Below are 23,794 nucleotides of genomic sequence, written 5' to 3'. Positions count from 1 at the left end.
GATAGAATTAAGATATTTTTAATATATTAAATTTTTACCCAACAATGCAAGTCATGCTCACAAATATTGGTTGTGGACTTTGATGTCTTGGTAAAAAGGAGTTGGATAGTGAAATTCATACACTGCAGAAAGTGAATTGAGTGGTCTTAAAAATGAAACTTAATTGATTACAGTTTTCAGTAAGGAATTAGGAAGACGAGGCTTCATTTCTTAGGTGTAACAAGTTGTTCAGTGGTTAATGACTTGATGATAGTTTTTATTAATGTATTCAAATATACATGTAAATTCTTTGTCCTATTAGAACTGAAGACTTAATTTATCACATAATATGGAAATACGTTTGCAGGCTCAGCAAGTGGTTTGCGTTCATCAAAATGGAAGTACGGTCCCGCTCAGGTTCGTGACATTCAGCATTACAACTAAAGAGCTAATTTGGCATGAATAAACATGAGGTTTTGAGAGATGGATATATGCAGTGTTAAAGTAGCCTACTGTAAGCAGTGTTGAGGGGGGTATATTACAATCTTAAGCTAAATGTGTCATTTAGTTGATAGGAGTGTGTGTTGTGTGATTTCAGCTTTTTTTTAAAGCTAAAATTTGGCTTAAATTGTAGTATATTTTTATACAACAATGCAAGTCATGCTCTCAAATATTGTTTGTGGATTTTGATGTCTTGGTAAACAAGAGTTGGATAGTGAAATTCATACACTGTAGAAAGTGAATTGTGGGGTCTTAAAAATGAAACTTAATTGGTTACAGTTTTCAGTAAGGAATTAGGAAGAAAAGGCTTCATTTCTTAGGTGTAACAAGTTGTTCAGTGGTTAATGACTTGATGACAGTTTTTATTAATGAATTCAAATATACATATAGATCTATTGTCCCATCTGAAGACTTAATTTGTCACAAAAAAATATAGAAATAGACTTTCAAGCCTGGTTTGTTTTCATCGAAATGGAAGAATGGTGCAGCTCAGGTTGGTGACTTTCAGCATTAGAACTCAAGAGTAAATCTGGCATGAATAAATATGAGATTTTGAGCAATGGATGTATGCATGCTGTGCAGTGTTAGTAGCCTACGTAATATACTGCAATCAAGTTATTTAGTAACTAATAATAGGAGTGTGTGTTGGGTCATTTTTGCAATTTAAAAAATTAAGAGGTATTAATTTTTTTTTACCCAATAACAAGTTATGCTCACAAACTTTGGCTGTTGTTTTTGATATCTCTGTAAACAAGAGCTGGATAGTGAAAATCAAACAACCTTGAAATGGACCTTGAAAATGACCTCAACTTAGTTTTCAGTACGTAATTATGTTGTAAGGCCTAATTTCTTAGGTGTAACAAGGAAGTTTTTTGCTCAGTGGTCAATGACTTGATGATAGTTTTATTAATTTATTCAAAATATACATTTAAATGCAGTGCCTCATTAGAACTGAAGACTTAGTTTGCCACAAATAATTTGGAAATAGGCTTTCACACCTGGCAAGTGGTTTGTGTTCATCGAAATGGAAGTAGGGTGCTGCTCAGGTTAGTGACTTTCAGCATTAGAATTTACCTTTATAATTTGGCATGAGTAAACACGAGGTATTGAGGGACGCATGTAGGTTACAGTAAATATTTTTAGCATGCTGTGCAGTGTTAAAGTAGCAAGTCATGCTCACAAACAATGCTTGTGGATTTTGATATCTTGGTAACAACAGCTAGAGAATATCATACACTGAAAAACTAAAATATGTAGCATGCTGTGAGTAGCAAGTACATCATGCTTGCAAACACTGGTTGTGAATTTTGATATCTTTGTAAATAAGAGCTGAATAGTTAATATCTCACTATAAAAATATTTATATTTATTAGTTGTAAAAATCACTTTTTAAAATCACTTGAAAATTTAGTTGAAAAGGCTTAATTTTTTTGGTGCAACCAGTTCCACATTGCACATGTATTTTTTTAACAATGCTAGTTATAAGTTAATAATATGTCTTTAGGTTAATATTAATACATTTTTTAAAAAACATTCATTCATTCATTTTCTTTTCGGCTTAGTCCCTTTATTAATCTGGGGTCGCCACAGCGCAATGAACTGCCAACTTATCCAGCATATGTTTTATGCAGTGGATACCCTTCCAGCTGCAACCCATTACTAGGAAACATCCATACACACTCATTCACACACATTCACTACGGACAATTTAGCATACCCAATTCACCTATAACGCATGTCTTTGGACTGTGGGGGGAAACCACACCAACACGAGGAGAACATGCAAACTTCACAATAAAATGCCAACTGACCCCGCCGAGGCTCGAACCAATGACCTTCTTGCTGTGAGGCGATTGTGCTACCCACTGTGCCACCGTGATGCCCTTAAAAACAATTTATCAACATTAATAATAATTCACACATCTCGAATAGTCACATTTTTACTTTTTAAATGTTTAAAATGTATTAAAATGATTTATTGAAATTTAGGTTGTAAAATCTTTTGTGATGTAACTCCCCTAAAATGTAATGATAGTATTTATGAGCTAAATCAATCCATTTGACTAGTAGGTACAATTCTTTGTTTATTAATTAATCATTACATATATTAGTAATCTATATTAGCCTGTCATTTAATAATTACATTAAGTTATACACTCACCGGCCACTTTATTAGGTTTACTTACTAGTACCGGGTTGACCCCATTTTGCCTTCAGGGCTGCCTTAATCCTTCGTGGAATAGATTCAACAAGGTACTGGAAATATTCCTCAGAGATTTTGGTCCATATTGACATGATAGCATCACGCATTTGCTGCAGATTTGTCGGCTGCACATCCATGATGCGAATCTCCGTTCCACCACATCCCAAAGGTGCTCTATTGGATTGAGATTTGGTGACTGTGGGGGTCATTTGGGTACAGTGAACTCATTGTCATGTTCATGAAACCAGTATGAGATGATTCACGCTCATCTTCCCCATTCTGATGCTCGCCAGCAGATTGTCTTGACCATGTCTACATGTCTAAATGCATTGAGTTGCTGCCATGTGATTGGCTGATTAGAAATTTGAGTTAACGTGCAGTTGGACAGGTGTACCTAATAAAGTGACCGGTGAGTGTATAATAATAATATGTATAATATTTTTGCTTGTTTTTTTGAGATTTGAGCTGATTTAGATATAGTTATGTATGATATTCTGAAGGCTGTCTCTGTCTGCAGTACGTCTATTAAAATTAAACACTGTTGGTCATTTTAATGTCTGCATAAACAACTGAACCAGTGTCACGTCCCACTTTCCCTTGAGCGATGCCTTTTTTCTGTTTTTGTCAGAAGCGTTAATGATGGCTCTGGAAGAGTGGATTTTTGGCGTGTTTGTGACTGGTCTCTGGGCTCTGTCATCGCTCACCCACGCTTGATGTCTGTTTTCAGCTGCTGAAATGACAACTGTATATTCCCCAGCAGCAGGAGTCTGCGCCGAGTGTGAAATCTGCCAGAGTTTTGTCGTTTTCTCCAAAGTTTTATGCCTCAGCTCTTCTAGGTTGTGTGTCTCCGGCTGTTTGGCCTTTGATATTTGCTTGAGCTCAGGAGCAGGAGAAAAGCTGAAAGAGGAACATCTTCCAGTCTTTAGCTTTACACAAACAACTGAATGAATAGCCAACAATGCCATGGATAAAACAATCCTGCAGACTAACAAACACCGAAAAATGAGGAACTGCTGTGTCTTTTATTCAAAGTACAGTTTTATATGTGGATTAAGTAAAAAAAAAAAAAAGCTTTCTGCTTTTAACCAAGCGGTAACATCCCGCTCTTCCTTGTAAAGCTAATATGAAAGAAACTGAAACTGCAGTTCATTGACTGGCCTGTAGGGGCTGGCTCCAGAAACTCCAGATATTCACTGACTGCAATTTTAAATTGGCCATTTTTACAGCTGATAAAAACATGTTTACAGCCTGGTACAAAAGATAGTTTTGGTGCAAATAGCTAATATTATCCTTAGTGACAACTGTCGACATCACGTCACCTCAGTGGATTCCGGCTGATTAGCTGCTGAGCTCGGCATATACATTGTATTTTTGTATTGTTTTATGTGGCTTTACACAGCCAGTTGCCCTTTGGGTTTATTTCTTACAGTTATCAGATAATATGGCACGTTGTTCATTTAATTCTGCTCACAAACCATTCAAGTGACCGCCTTTTCCCTGGTGACTGAAATTCTTTTTCTTGAAAATTTTGGAGCAATCATCTGAAATGTCATACAGTGTTATGCCTGGATTTTATAAATAGCCTTACATTTACTAACACAGCCTATATTTGAAGTATTTGAAAGTAATTCATGTTTTCCTCCTGTAGAAAAGCATCATAAGAACAATGCTTAGTGGCTCGATATATTACAACAGTGTTTTTAAAAGTCTAAACACTTAATATAGTATACAACCAAGCACATGTGGTCAACACAAACGAGTCGCAGGTAATGAAGTATTAAGCGTTTCTCTGAAAGAAAAACTCAGCTAAGCAAAATGCTAGCAGGCTTCTGTAGCTCCTGCTCAAGCTCCGCCTCTTTGCTCATTTTTGGTTAGCTGTGGTTGGTGCGATGGCCGCGAAACAAAATGGCGACGGTTGGCCATGCTCACTTGTAGCTTCATTTGTGCTCTTCGGAAACCTTTTGGTGACGTCACAGATAATACGTCCATATTTTTTACAGTTTGTGGTATTAACCTGTTTTATTAAATTTAACTTTAACATAAAGCGAGAAAAAAAAAAAACCCCTGGGAAAAAAGTTAGAGTTTTTCTTGAAGTAGTATTTTATTTTAAACCAGCAGGTTAGTCTAAAACTGTGAGTAGGGATTCAACAATGTTGTGCGCAGTCCCATCACTAGTTGTAAGAGTAAAAAGACAAATCCAACAGAAAACTCAACATTGTACCAAAGTAAAAAATAAATAAATAAAGCAATAATAATGATATAACTGTATATTAAATAAGATTTTTACTCTGTAAGTCATTTTTTATTGACCACCACAATAAATATTTTTGGTTTGCGTTAAGTCACATTTTAAAGTTTGAACCAAAGTTAAATTACGTAACATTTTTGCTGTAACAAATAACAGTAGGGAGGCATGGTGGCTCAGTGGTTCGCACTGTCGCCTCACTGCAAGAAGGTCGCTGGTTCGAGTCCCAGCTGGGCAAGTTGGCATTTCTGTGCATGTTCTCCCAGTATTGGTGTGGGTTTCATCTGGGTGCTCCGGTTTTCTCCACAGTGTATCGGTGTTTCCCAGTACTGGGTGGGAGCTTTAAAGGCATCCGCTGCGTTAAACACATGCTGGATTAGTTGGCGGTTCAATCCGCTGTGGCAACCTCTGAAAATAGAGACTAAGCTAAAAAAATTAATAAATAAAAAAATAAAATAATTGAATGAGACTTTTTGTTGTGTATTTTAAACATAATTAATATGATACGATTCTGTATAATTAAAGTAAACTTGAACTTGACTCAGTGAGTTTTAAATCAACACTTATTAAACAACCTATTGAAATGTTTTTAATATTTTTTATATTATTAAATACATTAGATAATATTAACTAAATGAACCATGCTGCAAAGTGGGAGGAGATTTTCTGATATCTGTTGTTCTGCTGAAATGTGAAACTTCACAACCTTCACAATTTTACTAACATGCCTTGTTTTTCAGCACAGGTATGCAGATTTACATTTACAGCTTGCTGAAGGAATGAGGACAGAAACATTTACATTTAAATGAGCCTGTTATTTCTCCGTTAATGTAAAAATAACTCAATTTGAGGGAATTTAGGGCGAGCTCATATTATAAAGAAATCCATCACGAATGAAATAAAAAAGCAGGAAAATCCCAATGAAACAATGCTATTGAATGTGTAATGTTTTGGTTACATCAAGCAAAGCAATATGAAATGCAGTCTTTGGTTTTTAATGTGCCACAACAAGACATATTGAAGGATATTACACCATAAACTGTCGGCTTTATTGCGGAAGAAAAGAAACACTGAATAGGACTGGAGAGAATTGAGGATCAGAGCGAGAGCTTCAGACAAACTTTCTTCCACATTGTTGAACTAGCAAAACAATTATGAATATTTCAGCAGTAAAGAGAAGCAAGTCAGAGAGTAATATTTATGCTGCTGGAGATCTGATGTTCTGATATACATTCACAACCGTTCAAACATTTGAAACAATGTGGACTTTTTCCAGACAAGAAGTTTTATTAATTTTCAGCTTAATCAATTTCATTCATTAATCACTCACTCTTTCATTCATTAATTTATTAATTCACTCATGTATTCATTCACTCACTCAATCATTCATTCACTCTCATTCATTCACTCTTTTATTCATTCATTCACTCACTCATTCAATCACTAATGTATTCATTCACTCTCATTCATTCACTCATCCATTGATTCGTTAATTCACTCAGTTATTCATTCACTCATTCAGTCATTTATTAATTCACTCACTCATTAATTCATTCACTCATTTAGTCATTCATTCATTCACTCAATTACTCATTCATTCATTTACTCATTCAATCATTTATTCATTCATTCACTTATCCGTTCATTCGCTCATTTATTCAATCTCTCATTGATTCATTCACTCATTTAGTCATTCATTCATTCGCTCACTCCATTCATTCGTTCCTTCACTAAATCGCTCACCCACTCATTCATTAATTTATTCATTCACTCTCTTATCTGTTCATTCACTCATTTATTCACTCACTCATTTATTCATTCATTCATTCATTTATTCATTTATTAATTTAACCCAGATCTGCTCACAAACAGCAGCCTCATTAATTTCCAGCACTCAATCTTTATTCTCGCACCAATTCCAGCAGACGCTCAGTTTCTGCCAAATCCAGTTTACCTTCGGCTACCATCAATTTAATACCTCAGGAAGAGTCATTGTTCCACAATATGGTGTTAGATTATATTGCCAGACTCTTCATCTGTGTTTAAAGTGGGTGTAAAACAGTGTCGGCTCTGAAGTTTGTGTGTTTTGGAGCTTTTGCTGCCCCGAGGTGAGTTTGGCAGCCGCGGCTCCTGCTAAATGAAGCTTGGTTAGAGAGGAAGCAGCCTGTAATTAGCAGTAATCGCTCGTCAGCTGCATCGCCTACAGAGAAAATCAGAGAAACTGCTGCATTTCCTCTGCTCAGCATTAAGTTTCCAGCCACTGAAACAATTGCTGAAGCTGTTGTTCAAGTGCAGTTTGAGGTGAAGTCAGACAGTGGGTTCAAGTAATAACGTTTGACATAAAGAGATCTTAACTTAAAGCCTAGTTCACACTACACTCTAAAAGAATATCCGTAAATTAGCAATTTTCTGTATTTTGTGATTTATGTTTATTTATTTATTTTTTTTGCTCATTTATTTATGCTTTTTAATTTGCATTATGGGACTTTTATCTTTCTTCCAACAATTTTAAACCTTGAAAAGTTCAAAACAGTTACTTTTATTAACATGTTTAATAGTTTAAAGTGATATATTGTTGGGGTTGTTGTATATTATGCTACAAAAACCTTGTAATAATTAGCCAGTCCATTTTCTTTTATTTTACAGATTTATTTCTCATATATGTTATATTATTTCAAACTACTAAAATGTCAATAAAAGTCACTTTGTAGTAATAAAAGTCACAAACTGCAGAGTTGAATTTTCAACATCAAATGTTGACAGAGCAGAGATCAACATCCCATAATGCAATTCACAACCGCAAATAAACACTTGTGAATCACAAAATATGGAATTCTTTTACTGTGTTCATGACTTGTGGTATTTCGTGTAAGTGCAGGGTGAAGCGAGTGCGTCAATGATCATTATAGCCAATCACAGACATTTCTGTTGAGCACGACCAAAGAGCTTAGAATTACCAAGAGGCGACACTTGATAGAACGTTCCATTGCAACAACCCCGCGATTCCACCACTTTAGAGTAAATGTGATCTGCCGTCCATTGGATCTTATTGCTGTCACAGTGACAAGCAGCTGCTTTGTTTTATATTTATTAATTTAAAAAGTGCATTAAAGCTGAAATACAACCTGAAAGACAACAATACAACACTTACAATCAAAGAATGGTAATCATCGGCACTTTTAATAGTTTATTTTACAGACTTGTTTAATATATTTTTACCATACTTGTTTTTTGGTCACTTTTAGGTTAAATGACTTTAAATTATGTTAATTTAATAGTTTACACACTACCATAATACCAATGAATATTGACACGTTAAGTTAAATTAACATGACTTTTAAAATGGGACAATAATAACAGACTGACCATACACTTTTGGTTGTAGTATTAGCTATAAGTTATAATAGTATATAGTATTTTTTTTTTCCAGTGTTGTTAGTTAAAGAAAGATTAATACATTTTTACACATTCTGACACATAAATTCATTATATATATATATATATATATATATATATATATATATATATATATATATATATATATATATATATACATACATATATATATATATACATACATATACACACACACACACACACACACACACACACACACACAGTTGAAGTCAGAATTATTAAACCCCCTTTTGTTTTGTTTTTTCTTTTTCAAATATTTCCCAAATGATGTTTAACAGAGCAAGGAAATTTTCACAGTATGTCTGATAATATTTTTTCTTCTGGAGAAAGTCTTATTTGTTTTATTTCAGCTAGAATAAAAGCAGTTTTTAATTTCAAAATCCATTTTAAGGTCAAAATTATTAGCCCCCTTTTTTTCCGATAGTCTACAGAACAAACCATCAAAATACAATGACTTGCCTAATTACCCTAACCTAATTAAGACTTTAAATGTCACTTTAAGCTGTATAGAAGTGTCTTGAAAAATATCTAGTCAAATATTATTTACTGTCATCATGGCAAAGATAAAATAAATCAGTTATTGGTTATTAAAACTATTATGTTTAGAAATGTTTTTGATTCATTCTGTCTAACGTTAGTTATTCCTGCTGTTGTCCTAATGGAATTTTAATTCCAAAATTCCACAGAATGACACTAGCGGCATCTAGCAACAGAGTGTCGCCTCTTGGTGACTTTATGCTCTTTGGCACAACGCAATGGTCATTCAGTTTGACTTTCTCTCTGATTGGCTGCAGCTCCTCACTACATGTGACCCCTCGTGGGGTCGAGTCAACCGACTGGTCTGGAATATTTAGTGTGCAAGATATTGAATTTGTGTCCAATAGTATCTGACTTGCATATGCAAGCTGAGACACTCAGTCTCAGACATGCAATTTCAGGCATGCAGTCTCAAACGCAATTCACTCAATGGACCTAGTGACGTCACTGTGAGGGGTAGGGTTAGGAGCACGGTTAGGTGTTGCATTATAATCATTGCATGCAGCTCAGCTTGCAGGTGCATCTCTTTTATGTCTGCGAGATGTCAGCGACGAATCAAATTTTTGTCTGATTTAAAAAAAAAAGCTGAATCAAATTGTACGTTTCGTGGCCTTTATATATTGCTGTTTGTCTGGTGACCTGAAATGCTTCTTTGGATCCTTTTTACAAGATTGTGTTGACGTGTTTAACGGTCATCAGCATCTTAATATTTAGATTTTTTTTAAAACAAAAGAGCATTTAGATGTATTTACATATGTATTATATCCTCTTTGCATCAAACTTCAATAAACGAATTACCACTTGTGCGAGGCATTTCTAATGAAGTGTTTATGGACATGACAGTAACTGCCGTTCAATCAATCTTACAGTTTTTTCCTTATTCTGAAAGTCCTGATCTCACCATCACAGAGTTTTTCTTTTTTTATCATATCAGCTAATAGGATTGTAAAAAAAGTTGTACCTTCCCATTTACTGCACTCTAAAGAGCATCCATTATCCTCATTTGTACGTTGCTTTAGATAAAAGTCTCTGCTGAAATGACTAAATGTAACTGAAAACCATTGACTGAAGGATGTTTGTCGTCTTCTGCTGTGTGTCTCAGTCAGTGTCCTCACTGGAGTCTGCCGGAGCTCCACCAGTCCTGCCTGATGCCCAGAGACTGTGTCCTGAGTGACTGGAGCGAGTGGAGCTCCTGCTCGAAGACCTGCTCAGACCCCACTGTCCCACAGGGTTCTCGGTCCCGCAGCCGCCAGCTGACCCGTCTGCCTAGCGGAGGAGGCTCAGAGTGCTCACAGCTGGAGGAGAGCCAGGCTTGCGAGCCGGAGGGAGACTCTGTGCCACCCTGCGCCCTGTGAGTAGCATTCATTTATTGTAATAATATTAATAACAAAATATTGCGAGTGTGCATGTGGTGGTATATCTTTATCTTTATGTCTATAGCGATGAAGATTTATTGTGGTATAGACATTCTGTTCAATTGACCCACAGTTGCTGTTAGGGCTGCACAATGTTTCGCAATTATGGAAATATTGATAATGTGCATATGGCTATATATCTTTGTGTTTATTTCTATACCTATAAAGATAAACAGGGTGCTTGTTAAAAAGTATTAAAAGTTGATAAATCAATGTAGAGAAATTTAAGGCCCTTAAAAGGTATTAAAAAGTCTTTGCAAGGTATTCAATTTTATATCATTTTTGATTATGCAATGTATGGTTGTATGCTAAAGTTTGCCTGAATTAAATCCGAACATCAGGATGCTGTGTAGTTTATGAAATCAACGAAAATAGATTTGACATCATGCTGCATTGTTTACTGCAGTAAAAAGGCAACACCATTATTTCTGCTGGTCTATTGTCGCCAACCTGCTGAATTAACAAGATTTAATTTATTTTTACTCAGTATATGAATGATGTTTTAGTTTTTTAGTCTTCATTTGCTTTGTTTTTACATCTTTGTTTTAGATCCGGTTCCAAAACCCTTGAAGACGTGATGCCAACCTATGAGGACTGCACTAACTCTATCAGTGTACAAAATTGTATTGTTATTCATTAGCTGTCACTGTATGAACAGAGTAGGAGTCTGGTTCGCATTGCAGGCAAGAAGCAAATTGTTTCCAGTGCATGCTGTCCCTAGGTAGGCGTCCAGTAGGCATTCGAAACAGATGCCCAAGCTACCTCAGCTGACTTCTCTCGATGTGGAAGAGCAGCGGCTTTACTCTGAGCTCCTCCCGGGTGTCAGAGCTCCTCACCCTATCTATAAGGGTGCGCCCTGCCACCCTGTGAAGGAAACTCGTTTCGGCCGATTGTATGCGAGATCTTGTCCTTTCGTTTATGACCCAAAGCTCATGACCATAGGTGAGAGTGGGAACGTAGATTGACCGGTAAATTGAGAGCTTTGGCTCTCAGCTCAGCTCCTTCTTTACCACAATGGATCGGTACATCGACTGCATTACTGCTGCCGCTGCACCAATCCGCCTGTCAATCTCACGCTCCATCCTTCCCTCACTCGTGAACAAAACCCCAAGATACTTGAACTCCTCCACCTGGGTAAGAACTTTCCTCCAACTTGGAGATGGCAAACCACCTTTTTCCAGTGGTGCACCATGGCCTCGGATTTTGAGGTGCTGATTCCCATTCCAGCCATGTCACACTTGCATGCCCCAGTGCATGCTGAAGGTCCATGTTCGATGAAGCCAACAGAACATCGTGTGCGAATAACAGATGAGATCCTGTGGTCCCCGAACTGGACCCCCTCCAGCCCAAGGCTGCGCTTTAAAATTCCATCCATAAAAATTATGGACAGTATTGGTGACAAAGGGCAGCCCTGCCGGAGGGCAACATGCACTGGAAACAAGTTTGCTTATTGCCTGCAATGCGAACCAGACTCGTAATCTGTTCATACAGTGACAGCTAATGAATAACAATACAATTTTGTACACTGATCAAGAGTTAGTGCAGTCCTCATAGGTTGGCATCACGTCTTCAAGAGTTTTGGAACTGGATCTAAGACAAAGATGTAAAAACTAAAGCAAATGAAGAAGAATGCAAGCAAGAGATATCCGTGTGAATTTAATGAGATGTATTTAAGGAGATGCACTGAATCGTGACCATCATAGTACTGTGTGAACTTCTTGTACCGTGTTCTAGCCTTGAACTTTATATGGTTGTCTTTTCTATGCAAACAAAGCTGTTTAAAATGCTCCTGTTGTGCTTTTTACACTTCCTGCTTTCTTAATGTTGAAAAAATCTGCATTGCTACAAAACACAAAGTCTTTTCAAAGAGAGTAAAACACTCTTTCTGTAAGCACAGTTCTTTGAGCGAACCGTTAAAGTCTTGAGTTTTCTTCCGGGAACGTGCATGTCACAGTATCCCTTTAAATGGTTTCCTTGTGTGTATTTGACAGCTGAAGTGAAAAAGAATTTAGTATAAAACTTTCGCTGTGTGCACAGTCTGAGAGTCAGGTGTGGTGCTTTGTGTTTCTGTGTGTTTAGAAAATTGTATATTAGAAGCTTAAACTTTAAACAAATGCAGATCATTTTCTTGAGTGACTGAGGCACAAGCTGAAAAAGCTCCACCTTCTTTTGGAAAAAGGGGTGGGGAGAAGCAACTCATTTGCATTCAAAGGGACACATCCTAAACAATGTGTGTTTGCTTACACAATTAATGCAAGAGTTCAGACTTTTAGCCCTGATTTTTGACTATTGAGAAATCGCTGACAAATGCCTGAAATCGATAAATCGACTAATCAGGCAAAACAGGCAAATCGGTGCTCGTTCACATGAGTAACATTCACACAGTGTCAAAGACGCGATCTAAGAGAATCGCCGATGAGTCTCCGATCACAGGCATCAGCAGTATTATCTTACACATAAGTGACATTTTCTAAATAATCATAAATCATTCCTGAGCAATCAAGTATCATTTTAGAATGGATGATGTTGAAAATCCAGCTTTGATTCAAACAAATTAATTATTTCAAACAAATTAATAGGAGAATTAATCCAAAAAAATAGAAGTTCCATCTCTTGTTTGAGATTTTTTTTTCTCTTGGCCTCTTTTTTATTTTTTTATTAATTGTTACAAAACGTACAGGCTGAAAAAACTATATAATGAAATATATGAATTCAAATACTCCCACCCCCTCCCCTGCGGTCTCTTGAAACCAGGGTATCCAATGAATAGAAGTTAACATAAAAATAAAAACAAAATACGGTATCAACTATCAATTATACAAAGTAAGTGTGCAATAAACATGGAGATTTTGTCCAGGGGCCTTATGTATCAACGCTGCGTACGCACAAAAACTTTGCATTCACCAGATTTGACGCTCACATTTGGATTTACTAACGATGAAATTAACGTGAGAATGTGCGTTGGTCCACGCCAACTTCATGTCTGGCGTACGTGTATTTCTTGTTTGTGTTTGTTTTACTTCCATTGGTGACTCCTAGAGGCAGTTATATTATGCAATAGCAGGTGTATGGGGCGTGATCATCCGCATGTCTAGCAGGTATATAAGGTTTCCATACAATGCAGTTGACCGGCCAAACATTAAAGCGGAATTTGCAGCGATCGCCGGTTTTTCCCAATGTAATCGGAGCGATCGACTGCACGCACATTGCTATAAAGGCGCCATCTGAAAATGAATTTGCATACGTGAATCAGAAACTTTCTATTCAATAAATGTGCAAATAATATGTGATGCTCAAATGCGCTTAACGTAACACACACACTTATTAATGATTCCTACTTGTCTGCCTCGTGATGAAGAGTAGGCAAAATCTGATATGTAGTGGAGGAAAAAAGAAGATCGAGTTCATCAGACGCTGGATTCGAAACATGTTGCCATCAAAAACATGTTACCATGTGCTTTACTAGCTACACCACTCACGCTGCTGTTTGCCGCTTTCTTTAGTTATGTTGTCTCTGTCAATCAAACAGTCATCACTTAACTAGCTCATTCCAACGAGGTGTGCTATTTGCACTTAGCCTAAATAGACAGTACAAAATTTTACACCTTTTCATCAGACCATTTCTTTTTTAATTTACTCACAGTGCGATGTTCAGACCCCACCGCATTAACCGCGCCAGCTAAACTCCCCCACTCAATTTTTTTTCTTTTGTTATTAATTCCGGAGGACAAACTTGCAAATAACACAGTTTTTCTCCGGTCTACCTCCTATAGGAGCACCTCCAATTCACATTCTGTGAAGTTTCTCTTCTTGCTTGCTTTTGCCATTGCTTTTTTGTTTGGTTTTGCCAAAGTGGAGTCATTATCATATTTATACGGGGGAGGAGGCAAGGAGGGGTTTTGCGCTCATGCATGTTGCCCTCAGTTTCACGTAATTCAGATTTACAAAGAGAATATGCGTGGGATTCAGCGTACGTAGTGTCATACATATGATTTTTTTACTGCGTGCGCACATTTACAGCTTTGTCCGTACGCAATGTTTTAGTATTTATTCAACGCAAGTCTTCGTACATGAGGCCCTAGATTTTTAATGTACTCATTTGTACCAAGTTCACTCGAGCTGTGGATAATTCCAACATTACTGTATAATGTCCTGAGGTTGTACCAACCACTTGTACGTGTCCAAATTATGTGGAGGCCGCCAATGTTTGGCTTGTAGTTTCTTTGCAGAAGTTAAGCCAGCCAGCCAAGTAGCTTTTTGTAGCTTGGTGAGGTTGAACGTAGAATCATCGCTCAGTAATAAAATGGAAGGATTCACTGGTACTGCTGGACATATTTTAAAGAATGTTGGAAACTGGTCATAATTGATTTTCGGAATGTTTATTTTTCCTTTATTTACATTTATTAATATCTTCTTTTTTGTTTGGATCCAATTAAGAGTGAACAATCAGTGAGTAAATGATCTTTTTTTAGGGTACTTATTTACATTTAGTCATTTAGCAGACGCTTTTGTCCAAAGCGACTTACAATTGAGGAGGCATTCAGCGATTCAACAAGAAGAGGCAATACACACAAGAAGTGCTAATTATTAAAAGGAACTCAGAAAATTAAGTGCTAGAGTATGGGGGGTGTTTTTTAATAGAAGTGTTGTCTACAGGTGGTTTGTCAAGCCCACTCATCTGTGTGATGCACACTTCATAAATGCAGTATTTCTTTTGTTTTAAGATATGGAGTAATTATAAGAACATGCCTTGTGCAAAACTTAGAGAGATGTAAGATTGTGTTGTCTACAGGTGGTTTGTCAAGCCCACTCATCTGTGTGATGCACACTTCATAAATGCAGTATTTCTTTTGTTTTAAGATATGGAGTAATTATAAGAACATGCCTTGTGCAAAACTTAGAGAGATGTAAGATTGTGTTGTCTACAGGTGGTTTGTCAAGCCCACTCATCTGTGTGAGGCACACTTCCTAAATGCAGCGTTTCTTTTATTTTTTGTTTCAAGAATTCACACTTAGCTCGTGATTTATAAATAGATTGTTTGGCTTGCTGTCCCGGGATTGAGCTCTGAGCTCAAGGGATCCTCGGGCCCAGGGCTCCCTTTCTTTCGCAGGGCGAGGGGAGATTGCGCTCAGGTCGATCTCAAAACTCCCCTGCTGCTGAGGCTAGGGTGAACTTCCTGAGAGTAAGACATTTAGGAAAAGAGACTTAGGCTAATTCTGTCTATAATATAGAGCATATTTGGATGGTAAGAGGAAACTGGGGAACACGAGGGAAACCCACACGGACGCGGGGAGAACATGCGAACTCTGCACAGAAATACCAGATGGCGAGGCGGTGGTATTCTTGCTGTGGGGCAACAGTGCTAGTCACTGGGCCGCCGTGCCGCCCATTCTGGATAAAAGTGGAAGAAGGGGAGAAAGGGGGTTTCTTTCATACAAAGATATTGTAGAAAGGAAATGAGGATATATATAGTGATTTGGGATCCTTTGATTGGAGGATCGTGATTAGCTAATGTGGGCCAGCTGGGTCAATCATGAGCATGTGCTCCTCTCGAAATTAGTTTAATATTAGACTTCACTTTAAGATATAGAGTGATTGTAAGAACATGCCTGGTGCAATCGTGCAAACCAGAGATATGTAAGAGTGTGTTTTCTACAGGTGGTTTGTCAAGCACACTCATGAATCGATGATGGTTGAGGTTGTCGTGTGGGAAGGTGGGGAGAGAAGAACTTCCATTACTTATGGGAAATTACTTTAAATTCATTAAACAATTATTATTAAACAATTCAGTTTATTACAAAACGTTTAAAATATCGCAACCTCAGTCTTTTGAGCAATTTTACACTAACAAAATTGATTGATTACACTGCACTACATTGCCCCAGCTTTCCTTTAAGACAGTTTAAAACGGATAATCCCATCGATTTATAATAATGGCTGTCAACTTTTTGTTTTGTTTTATTTTTTAAGATTTTTTTTCCATATATTCCTTTAGTTTCCGGCAATAACCCTGAACCAAAAAATCCATGAACTTATCAACATTATTTTTGCTGTGAGGTCAGTAACAAAGTTGGCAGGGCATGCAAAACTCTGAAGAACCAGTTCAACAGGGTCAGCAATACAAATGATTTAAAATCCTTGTTGCTGAAGCTAACATAACCATATTCATGATTTCACACAGTCAGCTTGAGTCAGTGCAGATATAACATTCATAAATGACAGCCAGCATCGATGTGCTGTCTTATCGCTGTTTCGGATCAAAGGTTTTCATTTTCATGCTTTTACAGCTGTAAAAATGCTTCGCTTCATTGGAGTGATCATATTATGTGATATACACCAACAAATTGCTGTCATTCTCTCATATCCCGTCATACGTCAGCCCAGAGGAAGCGTGGTTGCTCAGAAGTTGCTCTTTAATAGCTTGGAAAATGTACCGTTATTCCTTGTAAGCCTGTCACTGAAGTTTCAGCCGTCTAAGTGGATTCTCTGTCAGAGAAAACAGAACAAACTGATTTAAGACAACTCATGACACAGAGCAGAACAATAAAGAACTGAACAATAAATTCAATTTACCTTTATTTGTATAGCGCTTATACAATGTAGATTGTGTCAAAGCAGCTTCACATAAAAGGTCATAGTAAATTGGAACAGTTTAGTTCAATAAAGTCAACAAGATATCCTGTACAGCTATAGAGAAAAGAAATTAGAGACCCTTTATACAGCGTATTAAAAACGTTTTTTTTTTCTTTCCTGGGAATAATAACGGGAGCTGTTGACATGGAATTGAACCAGATTTTGGTAAAAAAAAAACTAACAATACAAACATAAAAATAACACACAACAAAAAAAAATCTGAAAAATGAGTTATGTGATAATAACAATCAAATGACACAAGGTGAAAGTTCTGAACTTCTATAACGTATTTCAATACTTTATATAAAAGGCTTTTTTGGTGATGGCAGCTTAAAGACGCCTCTCATATGGAGAAGGAAGTCACATGCATTGCTCAGGTGTTTGACTTCAACAGAGTGTAAAAATCTTGATGGTTCTGTGGGTCTTGTCTATTAAATCTGAGCTTTAATTAGTATTTTCTATTGGATTCCAGTCAGAGGATTGGCTGGACCATTCTACAGCTTTATTTTCATTCTCTGAAATCATTTGAGAGTTTCCTTGACTGTTTTGGATCATTGTCTTGCTGAAATATCCACCCTGGTTTCATCTTCATCATCCTGGTAATATAGATGTTGAACTGGGGCAGCTAATATTCATTTACAATGACGAAGGGCAGAGAAGAACTACTGAGAGATTTTAGCTGCTGTCTGAGCTTTCACTGCCTTTCTACACCTTTCTTTCTTCATGTGTTCAATACTTTTTCCTTGTGTCATTTTATTTTATTACACATAACTTCATTTGTAATCTAATTAGTTTGATTGTCTTTTGATATATTTCTTTGGTTGTTACCAACATCTGGTGAAAATGTCAATTCAACGGCACCTTTAGAAATGTTTTCTGAGAAAAATGGTGACGTGTTCAGTACTTATTTTCCCCGCTGTAAATTCTCAGTTTCTCTTTATTTCTCTCGGTTAGTTTTATAAACCAATGGTGACATTTGATACAAAATCAAAACTAATATGTTGTTATTTAGAGCAGTTTTTCTTACATAATGTAACAAAAATGTTTGAAGTTTTCAGACATGTTTTTATTCATTTAGAGACAGATAAGACAGGTTTTACATTTTCACCATTTGTCATTTGGTCATAAAACATGAATATTTATAGTACATAAAATAAAACAAAGGTTGTCAAGTCCTCTGACATGTTGACATGTAATGGTTTACTGTAACTTTTCAGAAGTATTAAGAAGACTAAATTTGGTGAAATAACTCAGTTGTTTTCGTTGATGTATTAAAATAACAAAAAATAAATAAATAAATAAAATAATATATATATATATATATATATATATATATATATATATATATATATATATATATATATATATATATATATATATAAAATATGTGTATGCATAGTTGAAGTCAGAGTCATATTTATTTTTTCCCCCAATTTCTGTTTAACGGAGAGGAGATTTCTTCAACACATTTCTAAACATAATAGTTTTAAAAACGGATTTCCAATAACTGATTTATTTTATCTTTGCCATGATGACAGTAAATAATATTTGACTAGATATTTTTCAAGACACTTCTATACAGCTTAAAGTGACATTTAAAGTGTTAATTAGGTTAACTAGGCAGGTTAGGGTAATTAGGCAAGTCATTGTCTTTTGATGGTTTGTTCTGTTGACCAGTGTTTCCCAACCCTGTTCTTGGAGGCACACCAACAGTACATATTTTGGATGTCTCCCTTTTCTGACCCATTAACTTCAGGTGTTGGAGTCTCTTCTGATGTTCTGATGAGTTGATTCAGGTGTGTTTGATTAGGGAGAGGTTGAAAATGTGTACTGTTGGTGTGCCTTCAGGAACAGGGTTGGGAAACACTGCTGTAGACTATTGAATAAAATTTTGAACTGAGGGGCTAATAATTTTGACCTTAAAATAGATTTAAAAAAAACTAAAAAAAATGCTTTTATTCTAGCTAAAATAAAACTGAAGACTTTCTCCAGAAGAAAAAATATTATCAGACATACTGTGGAAATTTCCTTGTTCTGTGTGTGTATATATTTATCCCAAATTATGTTTACAGTATTGTCACAGTATTTCCTATAATATTCCTATAATATTTTTTCTTCTGGAGAAAGTCTTATTTGTTTTCTTCTGCTAGAATAATGTTAATGAATAATGAATAATGAATAGATGTTTAAATACAGTGCTTTTTTAATTGTTTAAATACATTTTAAGGTCAATATTATTAACCCCTTAAGCTTTATTTTATTTCATTCTACAGAACCAACGTCATACAATAACTTGCCTAATTACCCTAACCTGCCTAGTTAACCTAATTAACCTAGTTAAGCCTTTAAATGTCACTTCCACCTGAATACTAGTGTCTTAAAAAATATCTATTAAAATATTATGTACTGTCGTCATGAAAAAGAAAAAAGAAATCAGTTATTAGAAAATGGTTATTAAAACTATTATGTTTAGAAATGTGTTCAAAAGAAGTTGGAGAAAAATATACAGGAGCGCTAATAATTCTGACGCTAACTGTATTAACCTATATCTCTACCTGACAAACTATATTTCACAACAAAAGATGTCATTTATATTCTATTTTGTCAGTTTTGACAGTTTTTAAAGAATGTTTTCAACACAATATCCCATTGATTTAGAACAACAGCTGTCAACTTTTCCCCCCACTTTTTGTGTGCATGTGTGCCTTCAGTCTCCAGCATGAACTCTGAACAACAACAAAAAAACTTTTGCTGTTTTGGCTGTAGGGTCAGTATCAAACTTGGCAGGGCATGAACACATCTAAAGAACCAGTTCAACAGGGTCAGCAATAAAAAAATAATAATAAAAAAAACATTCAGAATTGTAGCAATGAGAAATGTTATCTGTAGATACAATATGCATTAGGTTTAACTTCATCTGCTAAAATAATTAAAACTAAATATATAAAAAATAAATAGAGTTGACGTCAAAATCATTCAATCATTCAAAATCAATCAACTTCCCCTCTCTTTAATAAGAGATTACATTATTAAACACAAAGTTTATTATGTAGCCAATAAAAAAAACATTTTTAAAGAGTTAATAATTCATTCATTTATTTTCTCTTCGGCTTAGTCCCTTTATTAATCTGGGGTCACCACAGCGGAATGAACCGCCAACTTATCCAGCATATGGGTTATGCAGCTGATGCCCTTCCAGCCGCAACCCATCGCTGGGAAACATCCATTAACACTCATACACTATGGTCAATTTTAGCACATCCAATACACCTGTACCACATGTCTTTGGACTGTGGGGGAAACCGCAGCACCCAGAGGAAACCAACGCGAACACGGGGAGAACATGCAAACTCCACACAGAAATGCCAATTGACCAGAGTTTATAATATTGACCTTAAAATTGATTTTTAAAAAAATGCTTTTATTCCTGTCAAACAAAAAAATAGGAGTTTCTCCAGACAAAAAATATTACCTAGAACACCACCTAGAAAATATTTGGAAAAGAATAAAAATTTCACAGGAGGGCTAATAATTTTGCCTTTAACTGTATATAAGATACTTTATTTATTTATTTATTTATTTATTTATTTATTTATTTATTCATTTATTTATTTATTCATTTAAACTGAAATGTTGAATGTTCACCATATGTGAGTTTATACTTATATAAGCAAAACTTACAGTATAAACATGCATTAGTTCCAGAAGATTATTAAAACCTGTCAGCTCACCCGATTATAGTAGTAGTACTTAACAATAACACAAGCGACAAAAAATGAAGTAAAACTAATCAAATCATCAAAAATATCATCAAAAATAATAATTAAATAATAAAACTTCTGAATTGTCGGCGTAATTTTTTTCTTTTCAATGCAAAAGACACTAAAAATGCTCTGTTAATTTTTGTCACACAAATAAGTGTTATGCACCATTCGAATCTGTTCGTTGTGTGCTTTTTTTTGTGTACACTCGCAATATTAACAAAACTGTGTGCTTTCGCAAAATAAGGAAAATAAACAGTGTGCAAATTTTTTTGTCTCTATGCGAACTGTTTTTAGAAATGCGTCACTAATATGAACTGAAACTCCACGAGTGTGCCCAAAAACTGACTTTAGAAAATGTAAAATGACTTTACAAAATGTAAATCATTGTAATGTTTTCTTTGGATGAGAGAACAGCATAATTTCCACATAATTGGGAAGTAAATATTCTAGCCTACAAGACTAGTTACTCAAAAGTCTTGTTCAGAGCTATTCAGTGTTTTTTGGACCTTATTTGAGCAAAAAAATTCTCCAAAACATACTAACCACACATAATATTTTTTTCTAAAAAAAACCCAAGCATGTTCATCCATCTTTCTCACATATTATTGTAGCGCAGTTTGTGCTGAATACAAATAAATCATGTTGGCCAATCCTATGTAATAAGTAGCTGAAATAAGCACAAATGTCAGGACATGTCAAAAAAATCCCCTCAGACCCCAGAGGGTTAATATCTTGTCAAATTCTAGAGTCCAGTTCTAGAAACCAAAGCTTCTTCTGAAACTCAAAAGCAGACACGTGTTAAAGCGCTGCTCTTTATACCTCCGACAAACAAGTGTGTAACTGAATACACTAAGCTAATTTGCCATTGATCTAATCTCACCGCTGTCAAGGAGAAGTAATTGAGATGTTAACGAGATCTGATTTGGGATTTTCCCTGTCCTGCGGGCATGTGCACGAAACAATCAGCATGGAGAAACGAACATCTTTGTGCTCTTGATGGAGCCGAGGACCTGCCGCGAGCCGCTTGACCTCCGCTAAAGTCAGCACTTGAGCATATGGAGACAGAGGGAGACGGATGGAGACGATCTGTAGTCTCGAGCCAAGAGAGACACGCTGACAAATGGAAGTGATCTTAAGAGCTGGATGACGCTGCTCTAATCTGGTGCTCTCACAGATGGCCTGCAAGCACCCGCTCTCTCTGACTCGCACTTATTGCTGAAAAGATAATGGAGATTTTGCAGTTCTGGGAAGTTGGGGAAATATAGGAACGAGAAATCACTAATGAGGTCTTTGTAATGAATGTTGTACGTTTTTGTAGGTTTTAACTGGAAATATTTAAAGCTTTATATTCTAATTAAATGCTGAGTTAAATCCTGAATTTCAATCGGTTTCAATTTAAGGTGAAAAACGGAACAGAATTGCTCTTTGAATTTTTGAGTTAAGCTTTGTAGACCAATTAAATTCCTGATTTAATTTTGTTGGTTGGGAAATGTAATGAATTTCACTTCAGTTTAAATTGAAAAAGCGTTAACTGAAAAGTTTTAACTGGAAAGATTTGAAGCTTTATATTCCAATTAAATTCCTGAATGTAAATCAATTTTAATTTAAGGTGGAAAATGATTATCACAAATGAGTTCCTTGTTATAAATGTTGTAAGTTTTGGCTGGAAATATTTAAAGCTTTAAATTCCAATTAAACTCCTGATTTTGAATAGATTTTAATTTTAGGTGGAAAACGGCAAAGAATTGCTCTTTGAATTTCACTTCAGTTTAAATTTGAGAAGCAAGTACAGTTAAAATGCATTAAAGTTTTAAGTGGAAATATTTGAAACTTTTTTAAAACAATAATATTAATAATAATAATAATAATAATAATTATTATTATTATTATATATTTTTTTACATTTATATAGTGCGTTTCTGGACGCTCAAAGCGATTTACACATTGGGGGGAATTTCCTCATTCACCACCAGTGTGCGCATTCACCTAGATGATGCAACGGCAGCCATATTGCACCAGATGGTTAGGAGGCCATGATGGACAGATGGACAATTTGGGGTTAAACCCCTACTCTTTTTCGAAGGAATCATCCAGGGATTTTTAACGACCACAGACCTCTGTTTAATGTTTCATCTGAAAGACGGCGCTCACTGACAGTAGCATCAATATACTGGGGCGTTAGGACCCACACAGACCACAGGCTGAGCGCCACTTCCGGCAGCAACCTAGCTTTTCCATGTGGTCTCCCATCATGATACCGACCAGGCGCAGCCCTGCTTAGCTTCAGTGGGTGACCATGTGAGAGTTGCAGCGAGCTTATATTCTTATATTGGGCTTATATTCCAATTAAATTCCTGAATGTAAATACATTTTAATTTTAGGTGTAAAATGATTATCACAAATGAGGTCTTTGTAATAAATGTTGTAAGTTTTAGCTGGAAATATTTAAAGCTTTATGATCCACTTAAATGCTGAGTAAAAAATTTAATACTCAATTAAATCCTGAATATGAATAGTGAATAACAGAACTCAATTGCTCTTTTCTTACAGTAATTTAGCAATATATTGCGCAGCCCTAATTCAAAGCATGATGTTTAATGTTCTTCTGATGACCTTGCCTGTGTTTGCAGTTACTCGTGGCGGAGCACGGAGTGGAGTGAGTGTCGTGTTGATGCTCTGCTCAGCCAGCAGGACCGACGGAGAGCCAATCACACTGGACTGTGTGGCGGAGGAGTGCAGACCAGAGAGGTTTACTGTGTCCAGGCCAATGCTGAACTCCTCAACTACATCAATAACAGCAAAAACAAACAAGGTACAGGCGTCTCTCCTTGACAGTTTGACGGATGCACAGCATTTTTACCAACAGGAATAGATTCTTGATGTATTGTTTCTGAGTCAGTCGTCTGAGCCAAATGATGATTGACCGACAGCACAACAAGAATGTGTTCAGTCCCAAATCCTTCACTATAGTGACTATCCTGAGCTGTGATTTAATAATATTAGCACAACAGTAATGATGTGTTTAATTATTTATAATGGCTTTTAAGAAGCAGTTACTGTAGCTAAAAGTGTTGCTTGGCAAAAATCTTTTTCACTTCA

General features: G+C 36.0%; 1 protein-coding gene across 1 annotated transcript in view; it reads left to right on the top strand.

The window, feature by feature from the left end:
• LOC130243047 (thrombospondin type-1 domain-containing protein 7A) overlaps window positions 1-23,794 on the top strand; it is a 163,355-nt gene that overhangs the window by 2,021 nt on the left and 137,540 nt on the right. The window contains exons 3-4 of the mRNA XM_056475082.1: window positions 9,989-10,233; window positions 23,326-23,507. Coding sequence (XP_056331057.1) covers window positions 9,989-10,233; window positions 23,326-23,507 — 427 coding nt within the window. The remainder of the gene's footprint in view (window positions 1-9,988; window positions 10,234-23,325; window positions 23,508-23,794) is intronic.

Source organism: Danio aesculapii, chromosome 16 (assembly GCF_903798145.1).
Source record: "Danio aesculapii chromosome 16, fDanAes4.1, whole genome shotgun sequence".
In the NCBI taxonomy this organism is placed as follows: Eukaryota; Metazoa; Chordata; class Actinopteri; order Cypriniformes; family Danionidae; genus Danio; species Danio aesculapii.
This window is presented reverse-complemented; position numbering and strand designations above follow the sequence as displayed.